The sequence below is a fragment of the Mesoplodon densirostris genome, chromosome 4, assembly GCF_025265405.1.
Source record: "Mesoplodon densirostris isolate mMesDen1 chromosome 4, mMesDen1 primary haplotype, whole genome shotgun sequence".
NCBI classification, from domain to species: Eukaryota; Metazoa; Chordata; class Mammalia; order Artiodactyla; family Ziphiidae; genus Mesoplodon; species Mesoplodon densirostris.
In genome coordinates, this window is record NC_082664.1 from 30,196,354 (window position 1) to 30,211,262 (window position 14,909).

The 14,909-nt window shown below is 48.5% G+C and overlaps 2 protein-coding genes across 7 annotated transcripts in view; both read left to right on the forward strand.

Moving 5' to 3' along the window:
• The window catches only part of MIDEAS (mitotic deacetylase associated SANT domain protein), a 65,072-nt gene extending 59,438 nt beyond the window's left edge, over window positions 1–5,634 (forward strand). For all 6 annotated transcript variants that reach the window (XM_060095868.1, XM_060095869.1, XM_060095871.1 and 3 more), the window contains 4 exons: window positions 1,667–1,816; window positions 3,033–3,245; window positions 4,753–4,949; window positions 5,331–5,634. In XM_060095868.1, the coding sequence (XP_059951851.1) occupies window positions 1,667–1,816; window positions 3,033–3,245; window positions 4,753–4,949; window positions 5,331–5,508 (738 nt within the window). In that variant the 3' untranslated portion in view covers window positions 5,509–5,634. The remainder of the gene's footprint in view (window positions 1–1,666; window positions 1,817–3,032; window positions 3,246–4,752; window positions 4,950–5,330) is intronic.
• A 3,917-nt stretch (window positions 5,635–9,551) lies between these two features.
• Window positions 9,552–12,186, forward strand: PNMA1 (PNMA family member 1). The gene has a single exon (XM_060095873.1). It carries the CDS (start codon window positions 10,358–10,360, stop codon window positions 11,417–11,419), a length of 1,062 nt encoding a protein of 353 aa, XP_059951856.1. The 5' UTR covers window positions 9,552–10,357; the 3' UTR covers window positions 11,420–12,186.
• The last annotated feature ends 2,723 nt before the right edge of the window (window positions 12,187–14,909 follow it).

The following is a 14,909-nucleotide window of genomic DNA, read 5'->3' on the forward strand; positions in this document are numbered from 1 at the left end:
AGTAACTCAGCTGACAGAGTAGAGGAAGCCTGGGCCTAGTTTTCCTAGATTCTCTTGTCTTCCCCCTGTGTTCTTCTGGGAGAGTGATCTGCTAATCCGAGGGCTTGCATCTTCCCCCAGCCCTGTCACACAAAGCCTGGGCTATGGCGAGAGTGAGCTGTGTGGACAGCTAAGGGAAGAGCGCTTCCCAGAATGTGCTTTTTCCTCCTGGGATTGTAGGTTGTACCAGGAACACCCTGGGGCCTGGACCAAGTGCTGACAAATTCTCCTACAAGGGCCCTGTTGTGAGGACAGTCATTTGCTGGGCTCCCTGATTGGGCAATATTGCCGGGAAGTACATGCCTTGTGAAGCTCACTGAGGTGCCCCTAATGCCTTAATGAAAAGGGCAGACCATTGGTCAGGCTAACAGATGATCAGAGGGAATTGATAGTAAAAGTGTAAACAGGATCTAGTTAATAAATCTGTGACTTGGCCATTCCTGGGAGATGAGTCATGTCTGCTTCCTGCTCATGCACAGAGGGCCCTCACTGACCCCTTGGGCTCTGTGGACAGGACACCCCAGTTCCCAGTGCAGCCCAGCAGTTGGCTGAGCAGTCTGGGAGTCTGGGGAGTTGGGGGAGAGTTCCCAGTGCAGCCCAGTTCCCAGTGCAGCCCAGCAGTTGGCTGAGCAGTCTGGGAGTCTGGGGAGATGGGGGAGAGTCAGAGAAAACAGCTTGGGGGTGGGGGGGAGGTAGTCCAGAAACCAAACCCAGTGGCCAAATGGATTTGTGAAACAGGAGGGCTAGGGTTTCAGAGCTTGGGAGGCCCTTGGGGATCATCTGGTCTCATCCCACTCACTACTTTCACACCAAGAGCCTTGCCTAAGGCCACACAGCCATTTAGTGGCAGAGTTAGAACAAGACTTAGCCTCCTGCTTCCTCTTTAGGTTTTCCAGGGCTTTCGTGTTAGTCTCCCCTGAGTTCCTCCCCAACACAGGGCAGTTTGACAGTTCTCTGTCCTCACTGCTCCCTGAAGAGGAATGAAATTGTTTGCTCTGATTGATGTAGAGAGGCTGTGTTGCCAGGTCTAGTCTGGCTTTGAATGTGGATGGTGCCCAGGCTTTTTCCCCTTTAACTTTTCATTTTGCAAAATCTCAAGCTTACAGAAAAATGGAAAGAATAGTATAATGAACGCCCATCTACCCCTCAGATTTACCAGTTGTTAACATTTGCCACATTTGCTGTCTCTCTGTGTCTGCAAATAAACTCACACACACAGGTATTCTCTGCTTTAACTAATCATTAAAAGTTACAGACATCATGACATTTGACCTAAATATTTCCTAAAACAAAGATATTCTCCTACAAAACCAAAGTACCATTATCACACCCAAGAAATTTAAACTGACACAATAATACTCTCTAATACATGATCTGTATTTAAATTTCCCCAATGGCTCCATGTTGTCCTTTTTAGCTTTTTTAAAAAAAATTGGGCTGAAGTGTTGAATTGGTCAGTGGTTTGTGCAGAGCAGGTGTTGGAGACGTGCTTGTATTTCCTGGGTTTATTGGGTTTAGTGTTTGCTAAGGTTAACGGAGGGGCATGCAGGGATAAGAAAGGCTGGAGTGCCCCCAGGCAGGTGAGCTGAACCAGGAACTCTGACCTCAGTTTTGGCTTCATTACCAGATCCAAACCAAGACCGTGGCCCAGTGTGTGGAGTTCTACTACACCTACAAGAAGCAGGTGAAGATTGGCCGCAATGGGACGCTAACCTTCGGGGATGTGGATACTAGTGATGAAAAGTCGGCCCAGGAAGAGGTTGAAGTGGATATTAAGGTGACTCCCTTCCCTGCCTCAGCTGCTTAGGCTGAGGTGGGAGCTTGAGGCCAAGCTCTCTAGGACTCCCTGGAGGGCAGAGAGAGGAAGGCAGTGTCCCTGACAGCCCTAGGGAGCTGATGTCCTGGACACTGACCCTGGACCTTTGGGTTCCCCTCTCTATCTGCCAGTGTCATCGTAATAATATATTGTGTTGATGCAGAACATTGGGGGAAATTTCCCACAGTATTTGCACCAGCATTGACTTATTGTCCCCTCGTAGCAGACCTCTAACACTCTTTCCTAAACTTTAGTCATTCTTGTATCACCTTTATGAATTCTGCTGTATCTGCATCCTACCACGTCACCATTACTATTTTTGTCATGTCCATAGACCACTTGTGCTTTTAATATTTTTCTTTAAATCAACCCATTTTTTACTCAAGGGAAGCTTTCTATCACAATCATAAATAGAAAACCGGTGTTGCTTGCCATAGAAGGTACTGGTAAAAATAAATATATATGCAAACCAAACAATGTTATTAAATTCTAGCCAGATATTATTACCTGCCAAGGCTCTGAGATGAGGCCTGACCTCTCCCTGTTAAGTCTAGAGCAGTATAAAAGACACATTAATACCAACTCGAGGCTTTGTCCTTGACATAATCAGGATTGAAAGAGAATTGAAAAGAGAACGTTATTCAATTCTGTGAAAAGAGAATGTGATTTAATTCTGTGTCCATGTATCCACCTAATATCATCTTGGGGTCACAAGTCCACACTTGGTGACATTCTGCTCTAAGACAGGGAGTGATTTAGTTCCCATTTTGCAGATGGGAAGGGGGTAGAGATACAGAAAACGTTACAAAGATAGCTTAGAATGGAGCTGAAGGCTGCTGCCTGGTTCCACCAGACCACCCTGGCCTAGAATGTGTCTCTTGGACACACCCAAGAGGACAGGTGGCCTGTGGGGAGGGACTGGCATGCTCCCTCCCTGCCCCAGCTCCATCTCAAGTGCTCGGTCTCATCCTGAGGGCTTCCAGGCCTCAAGGCTCTGTCTCATTTTACAGGCAGATTAGCGGTGGGAGAGTACAGAGTCTAGCACAGGAGGCCGCACTGGTCCCGGCCAGGCTAGCAGGACTAGCAGGGCCTAGTGAGCCCCTGGCCGGGTCAGAATCTGTGCATATGGCTGCATGACTGAGCTGTAGGCTCACTGCCCTGTTCTTGTCCCCCATAGACTTCTCAGAAGTTCCCCAGGGTGCCTCCTCCCAGAAGAGAGTCCCCAAGTGAAGAGAGGCTAGAGCCTAAGAAGGAAGTAAAGGAGACCAGAAAGGAGGAGGAGGAAGAGATGCCAGAGACCCAGGAGAAGGGGGAGCAGGAAGAGGGGCGAGAGCGAAGCCGGCGGGCAGCAGCTGTCAAAGCCACGCAGACACTACAGGCCAATGAGTCGGTAAGTGTGACCTCCACTGGGGGAGCCCAGGGCCAGGACGGCTGGAGCTGGGCCTAGGGGTGTGGGAGGGAGGGCAGAGCAGGAACATGATGATGATCATCATCATGGCAGGAAAGCACTAGATAGTTTATGCTGTTAACTCATTTTATCCTCATAACTCCATGTAGTAGTTACTGTCATTATTCCCATTTTACAGAGAAGGAAATTGAGGTCCCAGATAAGACAGCTAGTAGGCAGCCTGACTCCAGAATCCGCTATTGATTTTACACTCTACTGCTTCTGTATCTGAGTCACAGAGGAGAAAAAGGCTTTGTGAAAACCCAGGTGTGTGGGACACTGGGGAAGTATTCCTGACTTACAGTTCAGACAGGGCTCCCCCTAGGAGAGCCGTGTCCCTGACAAGAATTCTGAAACTGAGCTGAGACAATGGGAATAACAACAACGGCCCCTCACACATGTTGTCTGTGAAGTGCTTTCCTGTTCATTATCTCATTCATCCCTCGCGATAACCCCATAAAGTGTGAGCCCCCACCTTACCGATGGAGGAAGCTGGGTTCAGAGGTGCTAAGTGACTTGCCTGAGGTCCCACCCCAGGTCCTCCTAGTGCAGTGTTCTGTCCACCACATCACAGGCCAAGAAGCAAGACATAGCAGCCAGAGCTGTTCCTTGTCAGGGAGAGGTCTCCCAAGAGAGAGAGGGCTGGGTAGGGTCTGCTGCGGAACTACTATGAGAGTCTTTGTTTGTTTGTTTAATTTGTGTTGTACACTTAAACTTGAAGGAAAACCCTCACAAACTGTAGACACACAGCTGTTTGCTCCCTTCTGAGCCTTGTCTGTGCTCCTTCTCCAAGAGCTGTGCTCAGTGTACACACGCCACTGAGTTCTGCTGAACTTTTATGAATGCTTTCCTGTGGGGTTTGATCCAGTGCACACGTGTGTGACTCTTAATGGCCATCTGGGGCTCCCCTAACCCGAGGTCCATGGTTCGCATACCCTGAGCAGCACCTCTCCAGGTCCGCACCAGGCGTCCTGTGCTCTCTGGCACCTGCTTGGCGTTTCCCATGGTGGCTCATGTTGTCATGAGCTAACTGCCTGCATGTCTGTCCCTTCAGACTGTGAGTTCTCTGATGGCAGGGGCTCCTGTCACCTCTGTATCCCCTGTGTAACCTGGCATGTTACACAGATTTGAAGGTCATTTATGGAATGAAGTCATGAATAGATTAAATGACTGAAAACATGAACCCATGTCATTAACAGAGACACCGAAACCCCTGTCAGATGCATCAGGAAGTCCTATAGCAGCTAGGGCTGTCCCACGTAATTACGGTACCAGCAATTTGTGAAAACACAGCTGTGAGTGCCTTGTCACTGGAAAGATTCAAGAGGATGCTAGGGGACCATTTGGAATGAGTGTATGATCTTTAAAAGCCCTCTGTTCACTGATATTGCATAATTCGGGATCCTCTCTTCCGCATATCTCTTAGCTCTCCTTGTTTGACCCTCTCCAGGCCAATGACATCCTCATCCTCCGAAGCCACGAATCCAATGCCCCTGGATCTGCGGGTGGCCAGGCCTCAGAGAAGCCAAGGGAGGGACCAGGGAAGTCACGTAGGGCACTTCCTTTTTCGGAGAAGAAGAAAAAACCAGAGCCATTTAATAAGAGCCAGAATCAGGAGAACACTTTTCCATGTAAAAAATGTGGCAGGTAAGAAGGCAGTCCCAGTCTCCGCTGGGACCTGGTAGGTTGGCTGCGGTTGGGGGAGAGGCAGATGTCGATTCCTGGGGAGAAGTAGGAGCAGTCACAGCTTTCGCCCTGTCTCCTGATTGGCTCAGAGGGTTTCCCCGGGCAGTGACATCCCTTGGCAGCTTTCAGAAGAGGGATGATGGCACTGAATCGGGAGCCCATCGGTCCCCTTGTTGGAGGGTGGGGCTGGACCACTTGGCGCGGAGCAAGCCAGAAGGGCCGGGGAGCCCCCAGAACAGACACACGCACGCACGCACGCACGCACGCACGTACGTGCTGTAGCGTGGAGGTCCCAGGGGTGGAGACAGACCTCTTAATGGAGCCCCTCCTTCCCGGCTACAGGGTGTTTTACAAGGTGAAGAGCCGCAGCGCTCACATGAAGAGCCACGCCGAGCAGGAGAAGAAGGCGGCCGCTCTGAGGCAGAAGGAGAAAGAGGCCGCGGCCGCTGCGGCCACTGCAGCCGCCTCCCCCCACCAGCCGGCCCTGAGGGAGGAGAGCAGCGCGGGCGAGAGGGGCTGACGCCCGGGGCTCCGGGCCCTGCTCCAGCCTGAGACGCTCTGCCAGCACTGGAACCTCCAGAGGGAGAGATCACGTGGACTTGTCTTTGCAAAACGGATACAATTAAATAAACGGCTCTTTTACTTATACAGGGCCCAGGAGCAGTGTTAAGGGCTGCAGGATCCAGGTCTCTTGCATTTGGTCTGTCGGAAGTTTCCCGCCTGCTTTCCTGGGCCTGGGAGAGTCCCTGCGCGCTGGGGCTGCCCGTGGGGAGGGGCTCCAGCGCTGCCGCAGCTGCCTCTCACATGGACCTCTGCCGCCAGCCACGCCACAAGGTCGCTTCTCTCCCTCTTTGTTTCCCTTGCTCCCTTAGGTCACCATGGAGAGACAAGCACAAGCGCGCCCCCTTGGCAGCATTAATCCCCCGCCCCAGGGGACCTGTACAGGCCCTGCCCCAAGCCCCGCAAAGAGGGACTCCGTGGGGAGGAGTGTGGTGGCCATCTCCGAGAGAGCGCTCAGCCTGGCATCTGTGCTGTCTCCTGTGCGGCAGTGTCCAGGCCATGCTGCTCCAGTGACTGTGTCCTCAGAGAGGCCACGTCCTCCGTGGGAGGGAGGCTGCCAGAACGGGTGCAGGGAGAGGGACCAGGACTGGTACCTATCCCCTTGCTGCTCGCTAGCAGCCTGCCGGGGCTGGAAAGTTTTCTCAGATGTTTGGGGAAGGAGCCAATGTTCTTTGCAAGCTCTCAGCCTGCTGGAGGGAAGGAAACTGTGCAGAGGAAGGAAGCTGCAGGGCTGCTACAGGGCTAGGCCTGAGGGAGCTTTTGATAAGCCTTGGCTTTTCCTGCTTCCCACCTTTTTGCCAAATTCCTTTGGGCCCTGGAGGCTGCTAAGGGAGCTTAGCCTAGGCCCAGCCTGCTCCTCCTTGGTGCAAGTTTCTTGCCTGCCTCTGTCCTGCCCTTGGCAGCTGCCACCTAACCCCACCCCACCTGGTCTAGTGCTGATATCCACAGCTCAGCCCTCAGTCCTGCATGCTGGAGATTTCTGGATCCTTCCCTGGGAGGGGGAGGTCTCCTAGCCAGATGGGACAGGAGCCTTCATTCCTTGACTTGTGTCATTTGGGAGCTATTTATTTATTCTTAATATTTAATTTTTAACATCCTCTCAGGGACCAGGGGATTCCTCCTTTCCAGAGGCCCAAGTGCATTTATCCCAAAACAAGGCACCTTCTTGGCACCACCCTCCCCCCCACATTTCCAAGACCCTAAAGTCCCTCGTTTTGCCAATAGGAATGGTAGCACTGAAAGAGGGCGGAAAGGTGGAAGATGTCACAAAGGCACACGGAGACTAGCAGGATCAAGGGAGATCAAAGGCAGTTCTTGTTGCTCCCTCTTCTTTGGCTGTACTTTCAAGTAGCTTGAGGGGATTGGCTGGAAGCCACATTCTGGTTTTGTTTCTGGCTTGAAGAAGCCATATTTGGTGTGGAGTCACTGAAGTGGAAGGGCTGGAAGATTCTGGAGGTCCCTTCACTTGCCAGTCCCATAGGAGGGCTGAGTTATTTTTCTGATCTTGCTATTCAACTTTAGTTGTGTAAAAGAAGTTCTAAGTGAATCCATGTTAGGAAGGAGCCAAAAAGTATTCATTCTGCTACTCTCCTGAGATAGCCTAAAGACGTCATATTGGTAGCTGGGAGTGGGGAGGGAGTTTTGTTTCTAAACTATGCACTATCAGGTATGTATTAGCATTCATTTATGCATTAATATGGTTATACATGAGCCCAGCTATGGGACTTTACAAAATTCTCTCCCCTCCCCAACTTCTGATGGCTACCTAGACCTCTAACTTCCCAATTAGTTTCTTCCATAGGCTTTTACAAGCTCAACGGCCCAAGACTGCAAAAATCTGGTATACCCTCCAAAAACAGGAGGGTAGCAAATTTAGGCTCTCTTCTAAATCACATATGTAATATGAGTGCCTTCGCAGCTTTGCCCCAAAGTGCTACTTAAGTTTCCCAAGGTTTTTTCTATTTAAACCGTATTTAGTTTCAGGCTTCTTTTTTGGACACGTGGTAACAGAAACCTCCTTCTCTAGAGCGATTCTCCTCTTCTAAGCTCACGGAGACCAGACCAGGTGAATATAGGTGGAGAAAATCAAGATGGTACCTCTCTGTATTAACCCTACCCAACACCGTATTTTAGAAGGGTTTATGCTCCAGAATGGATTTATATCTAGAATGCAGTGTAAAAGGGAAAATGTTTAGAGGGCAGATGCAACTGTGGCAAGTGACCTGCCAATAAAGTAGGTGCACCCATAGAAGCTGGCATACGTATATCCTTTATGGTGCTTTCTCCCTGTGAACCATTAGGCTACTTTGTTTTTTCTTTTTTCTTATATTCAGAGCTCTTTGCTTTAAGACGTTAAATGACAAACACCTTCAGCTTTATAATGTCCTCCCCACACCATGTCACATATCCGTCTCTCAGCCTCCATCTACACTCAGCTAAGGGCATGAAACTAACCTAGTGCCTGTGTTCTAGACCGTTTCTGAGGTCTCTTACCCACCCACGGAGACAGTGCTTCAGCACTGTCCTCCATGCCTTCAGCAGCCCCCCTCACAACTAAGGTACACACCCATCCCTTCTGCTACCCCACTTCCACCCCTGGCACAGAGGTCGTGTGCTGCTTACGTCTAAAGGGATCCCCTATATTTAACTGCCTCAGTGACCTAACCTCTTTCTTCTCATGTGCCAGATGTTAAGATGAAGGAGGAATACAACACATACGCAAGCCTCAGCTATTTAAGTATGTTTTTATTGGGGCTCACTTTTCTGGGACGGTATTTATTACCAGACTGGCAAGCCTAACTCCTTAGGTTTATAGGAAGTATGCATATTTTTATAAAACAACTGTATGTCCTCCCCATATTTTTGCTGTGTTAATATTTGCCTCTCACAATTTGCAGCTGTTTCACCTTTTCATTCGTCTCTCAGTCGAAGGCCTTGTTGGAGGGGACGGAGCACAGGAATAGCCTTGACAGTCTGTAATTATTGTACAAATATTTTAATAGCATATAAATAAGTATATTCCTTTTATTTTGAAAAATATCAGACACTGCCTTTTGTGTGTTTGCTGCCTGTGGCACCCTTTTTTAAAAAGACTGTTACATATTAAAATAGTGTACATATATATAAATATTACCTCTTTTGCTGTACAGTTGTGATAGACCAGACTGAAGATTTTATTTTTTGTGTGCTTTTTATAAAAAAAATTAACACACTAAAGAAAATCTTGCTGATGTGATTGTAATGTACCTATGTAACTTATTTACTTTTGAATGTTCTTCTGTATCTTTAAACCTTTTATTAAATAAGGTTTTAAAAATTCAGAGTTGAATGCTGTGTCCTTCTGGGGAGATTTTCACCATCTGGGATTGACGTAAATAGGCCTTGGTTTGCTTGCAAGGGATTACTTGACGTTGTTGAACCGTAAGGATTCTGTTTTATCAGCTCACTGTCAATGATGCCAGGACAGGGGAAATAACACGTTAGCGTTTGCCTGGCTACAAAGGTTACTAAATAGATCTAGATATTCTTACAAAATTTTAGACAAGAAAAAGTCTCAACTCAGTGTCTCACACAAACACACAGCACACTTACAACGTTTTAGTTTCATTGGGATGAAATTCGCGGAGGTTGCAGAGTGCGATCAGATGGTATGAGGTATTTTCTTATACAGCATTGACTTGAACGAGCGACGTGAGTAGACAATCTTCCTTGACGGACGCATATCATCTTAAATCCACTCCAGAGTTATATTATCATCTTTTAAATACAGTGCTTTGTGAGAAAAAAAAAATCCGGAAAATGTGAAAAAGGAAACACGCCGTCAGAGAAATTAATGCCCGGAGCTCCTTGCTGGCACCAAGGCAACCGCTCGCTTCTGCGGGCCGCCGGAGCACTCGGGTCGCCAGTCTTCTGGGCCGCCGTTGCCGTGGCTACGCTCGCGCAGGCTCGGCCGCGGGGGCGGGGCAGGGCGGGGCGAAAGCCGCTTGCCGGTTGGCCCCGCCTTCCACTGCGGCTTTAACGCCTCGGCTGGCTGCGGGTCTGACCAGCCGGAAGCCGCGCTGCGGCATCCCGCCTCAACCGGCAGCGGCCCGCGCGCGCAGTCGCCGCGGCGGGCCTTCGTCTGCGCCGCCTCTAGCCTTGCTTCTGCATCCTACCCGCGCCCCCTTCGCCTGTGTTCTGGGTCCCTGGCCGTCCTCGCAGCCCAGACGGGCACCTGCGCCAGCGAAGGAGCCTCTCTCGGGCTGGCCCCGCTGCCGCCGCTGCGACCTCGGGATAGTCTCTTCCTCCGGGGGCGGCACAGTTCTCGTCTGCAGAGAAGCGGCTTCTCGCGCGCCTGAAGGCCGGGCTCCGACCGCGAAAGCCCGGTTGACGCCAGGAGCAGCCGCGAGTGCCTGGCGCCCGGGCTGAGGAGAACAGAAGGCCACGCCCCGCAATTACACCCCGGCGGCCTCTACAGCCCGGCGGCTCCTTCCTTCGCCGTCCTCCCTCACTCCTCGCCTCTGAGCTGCGACGCGACACCCTGCCTGCAGGTGGAGAACCCGGCCCGCGGACCCCGACCAGAGACGCAAGATGGCGGTGGCCGCGTAACTGAGCATTCCGCAGGCTTCGCTCCGAGAACGCGGACTGACGTTGGGGGCCAGCGAACGGACGAGAGCAGGACTCTGGTGTCGTTTGTTAATCGTGGTTGCGTGAAGCTTGACTCCTCGGGCATATTGCGGGGGAGTGTCTGCTGTTGTCCTAAGTCCTAGAGCACAGGGAACCACAGTAACCCGTATTTTGTAAAATTGGGGCCCTTTATAGTTGGCAAAATGGCGATGACACTGTTGGAAGACTGGTGTAGGGGGATGGATGTGAACTCCCAGAGAGCCCTGCTGGTCTGGGGGATCCCAGTGAACTGTGATGAGGCTGAAATCGAAGAGACCCTCCAGGCTGCGATGCCCCAGGTGCCCTATCGAGTGCTTGGGAGAATGTTCTGGAGGGAAGAGAATGCCAAAGTAGCCTTGTTAGAGCTCACTGGCGCTGTCGATTACACCGCGATCCCCAGGGAGATGCCAGGTAAAGGAGGGGTGTGGAAAGTGGTCTTTAAGCCCCCGACTTCCGATGCTGAATTTCTAGAAAGGTTGCACCTCTTCCTAGCAAGAGAGGGGTGGACCGTGCAAGATGTTGCCCGTGTCCTTGGGTTTCAGAACCCCACTCCGGCCCCAGGCCCAGATATGCCAGCAGAAATGCTAAACTATATTTTGGATAATGTTATTCAGCCTCTTGTTGAGTCCTTATGGTACAAGAAGCTGACACTCTTCTCCGGGAGGGACATCCTGGGGCCTGGAGAGGAGACATTTGATCCCTGGCTGGAGCACACTAATGAGGTCATAGAGGAGTGGCAGGTGTCAGATGTGGAAAAGAGGCGGCGGTTGATGGAGAGTCTTAGAGGCCCTGCTGCTGATGTCATACGCATCCTCAAGATCAGCAACCCTGCGATTACCACCGCCGAATGCCTGAAGGCGCTTGAGCAGGTGTTTGGGAGCGTGGAGAGCTCTAGGGATGCGCAGGTCAGATTTCTGAACACTTACCAGAACCCAGGAGAAAAGTTATCTGCTTATGTCATTCGTCTGGAGCCTCTGCTGCAGAAGGTGGTGGAGAAGGGGGCCATAGATAAAGATAACGTGAATCAAGCCCGCCTGGAGCAGGTCATTGCCGGGGCCAACCACAGCGGGGCCATCCGAAGGCAGCTGTGGCTGACCGGGGCTGCGGAAGGGCCAGCCCCAAACCTCTTCCAGTTGCTGGTGCAGATCCGCGAGGAGGAGGCCAAGGAAGAGGAGGAGGAGGCTGAGGCTGCCCTCCTGCAGTTAGGCCTGGAGGGGCACTTCTGAGTCCCCAGAAAAGGGGCTTTAGTGCAGACCTAGATCACAGCTGCTTTCGTTCGTTGTCTCTATGCTGTCTTACAGGTGTGTCTCCTAGTAGTAAAGACTTAGCCATGTTTTTTTTGGTGGGGGTGGGGGGAGTCAGGCCTGCGTATTCATGTAACATTAGTAAAATCGTGCAGACAAGCACCAGAGCTGCTGCGGTACAAGTGACTCATGCTAGCTACGATGCTAGGGAAAGGTCTGGACACGAGTGCTCAGTGCAAGCAGTCATCAGCTTGCATCATCATCAGTTGTGGAAAACGTGAACTCATGACACTTCCCATCGAGGTAATTAAATGTGAAATTGCATGTTCAGATGTTTAGTGCAGAGCCTGGCTGACACAAGAAGTGTTCAGTAAAAATGTGCACTGTTACTACTATCGTGAATAGTTTTTGTGTTTACTGTAAATTGTTCCTGATTTACATTAATGTAAAGAAATGTGAATTAGATATTCAAATTTAGAGTGCAAATTTCTTATTTTTCATCTTTAAACATCTAAATCAGTTTAACTGAAAAGTGTTCCGAGACTACAAAATGGGTTGTTAGAAAAATACTGCACTTGTAGAGCTGTGTAAATCAAGTTTTCACTGGACAAGATACAGATACAGATTGCAAGGGGAGGTTAATATGAACCACTTCCAGTATCTATTACCCCATTTCAAATCTTTGTCATTGAAGTGTAGTTTACCTTGTTCATGCTGATTCTAAGTGTTCTAAATTTGAAGTTATCAAATACATGTATATTAATAGAAATATTTTTTTAATTCTATTGTCTTGTTTTTCTGACATGTATAAAAAACTTTCTGTAATTAAGCTCTATTATATTTTCTTTTCTTAGGAAGACTTCCCCATGTCACGGAAAAAAAAAAAAAACCCAAACCTCAGTTGTTTTACTTTAAGCTTTATATCATAGTATGTAACTTTAAATTGCAATGCTTTTTTTTTAAATTTATTTATTTATTTTTGGCTGCGTTCGGTCTCCATTGCTGCATGCGGGCTTTCTCTTGTTGTGGCGAGTGGGGGCTTACTCTTCGTTGCGGTGCACAGGCTTTTCATTGCGGTGGCTTCTCTCGTGGAGCACGGGCTCTAGGCGCCCTGGCTTCAGTAGTTGTGGCTCGCGAGCTCTAGAGCGCGGGCTCAGTAGTTGTGGCACACGGGCTTAGTTGCTCCACGGCATGTGGGATCTTACCAGACCAGGGCTCGAACCCGTGTCCCCTGCATTGGCAGGCGGATTCCTAACCACTGTGCCACCAGGGAAGCCCCAGCAATACTTTTTAATATATTCAATTTTTGCATGTTTTCTACAAGACAAATGTTTGAAGGCAAAATAGACACAAGTAAATGTTAACTTACTATTAGATGTTAGAAAATCCTGAAATGGTTTAGGAGGTTATCTAGTAGTGCTTTTTTTCCCCTTTTAAATCTTTTTTCAGCTAAAAATGTTTCACCGCAGGAATAACTCATCATACCTGTATAAAATTAATGCTTCAGTATTGCAGCAGCCATTTATATCAAGAGGATATAAGAAGGGAAATACGGCTTAAAGACATGTTTGTTTGGTTGCAGAGATTCAGTGACTGAAGATGTCCTTCTTTTGAAATTCTAGTAAATCCAGAAGTGATTAAATGAACATAAGAATTCAGTGGGGTTTTCCCCTAGTAACAAGGCTTTAAATTTATAGCTGGCCTGCATAACAATCACAAGGTAAAAAAATTTTATTTATGAAGGCTGATATTGGTATATGTTCTAAGATTTTTCTGTACAATTATTCATGTCCTCACTTATCGTATCATGTCTGTGACTCCCTCTCACACTCTTCTCAACACATCTCCACATCTTGGACCCCACAACAGACACGCAAATCTTCACTTCCCCCGACAAACGTCCCCGTTGCCCCTCCTCCCCACTCATAACTTCCTCCTCCATTCCCACAGGCATGGCGCTCCATACACACTCTCCATACCTCACAGTTTTGTCTTCACACACTCACTCCTACCTTCTCCCCAACACTCCATCATAAACATACTCCCTCCTCCCACCACACACACACACGCTACATTTACAACAAAAAGAAATAATAGGTTCTTCACTTTTTTCACCCAGTATGTTATGGGCATACTTTACCTGTACAAAGGGATATGCCATCTTGTTATGGCTGCAGAGTTGATTGCATTTTAGAAGGGAAAGTCATCACTTAGAATTCTTTTATTATATATAATAATTGTATATATCTACATATACATACATATATTTAGTGTAATATATATATATGGCAGAAAAAAATGTCAGAATCCTAGATGTTCACCCTTTGTTCTAGGAAACAATTAACTAAAAATAACGTGCTATTTATGATCTGAATTAAGGTTTTCTCTTTTTTTAAATTATTTATTTTTGGTTGCATTGGGTCTTCGTTGCTGCGCGCTGGCTTTTTCTCTAGTTGCGGCGAGCGGGGGCTACTCTTCGTTGTGGTGCGCAGGCTTCTCATTGCAGTGGCTTCTCGTTGCAAAGCATGGGCTCTAGGCGAGCAGGCTTCAGTAGTTGTGGCTCGCGGGCTCTAGAGCGCGGGCTCAGTAGTTGCGGCTCACGGACTGTAGAGCACAGGCTCAGTAGTTGTGGCACACGGGCTTAGTTGCTCCGTGGCATGTGGGATCTTCCTGGACCAGGGCTCGAACCCGTGTCCTCTGCACTGGCAGGCGGATTCTCAACCACTGCACCACCAGGGAAGCCTAAGGTTTTCTCTTAATAGGTACAAATTAAAATCTTTCTGCCTTTTAAAGGAGGAGAGCAGCAAGAAACATCCTCACAACCGAAGAATTGTGGAATAAAGAAGTAGAAACTGCACTATATTCCCATTCTGCGACCAAAATTACATTTGACTGATAGCACAGAATATATGCTGGGAAAATGTGTAATATTACTGCTATTTATTGCTGGGTTCTTCCTGTTTCTTGTGTATCAAAAAAGGGCTAGCCAACGTCAGGTCATTCCAGACCACAAATCAAGGGCCTATCAGCCAACCTTAACCTTGTACACTTCTGGAAGTCAGGAGAGGACTAGGAATAACCAAGTGTAGTAGTAACTTGCTGTCTCTGGAAGTGCTCCTTCCAAGGATCCTAGTCATTTGAAATTGTGCCCAGAGAACTTCTGGGGAAGACTTACAAACTTGAGAGAGGAGGTTATCATTGGTAGTAAACTACTGAAAAAAAAATTTTTGGCATAAAGAAATGAGTCAATCCCCAATTCTCTCTTTCTCTCCCTCTCTCTCTCTCTCACACACACACAAGCTGTGTGGAATATGTTATCCAAACACTGAGTTTCTTCAGAACTGAATATCACTGGAAGTTCACATAGTTGCTCTATATTAGATAAAACTAATGGACATGTAACCAAAAAAGATACACATTAATTTTTTTTATAAAATAACACAATTTATTACTATTTTAAAACATCTCACAA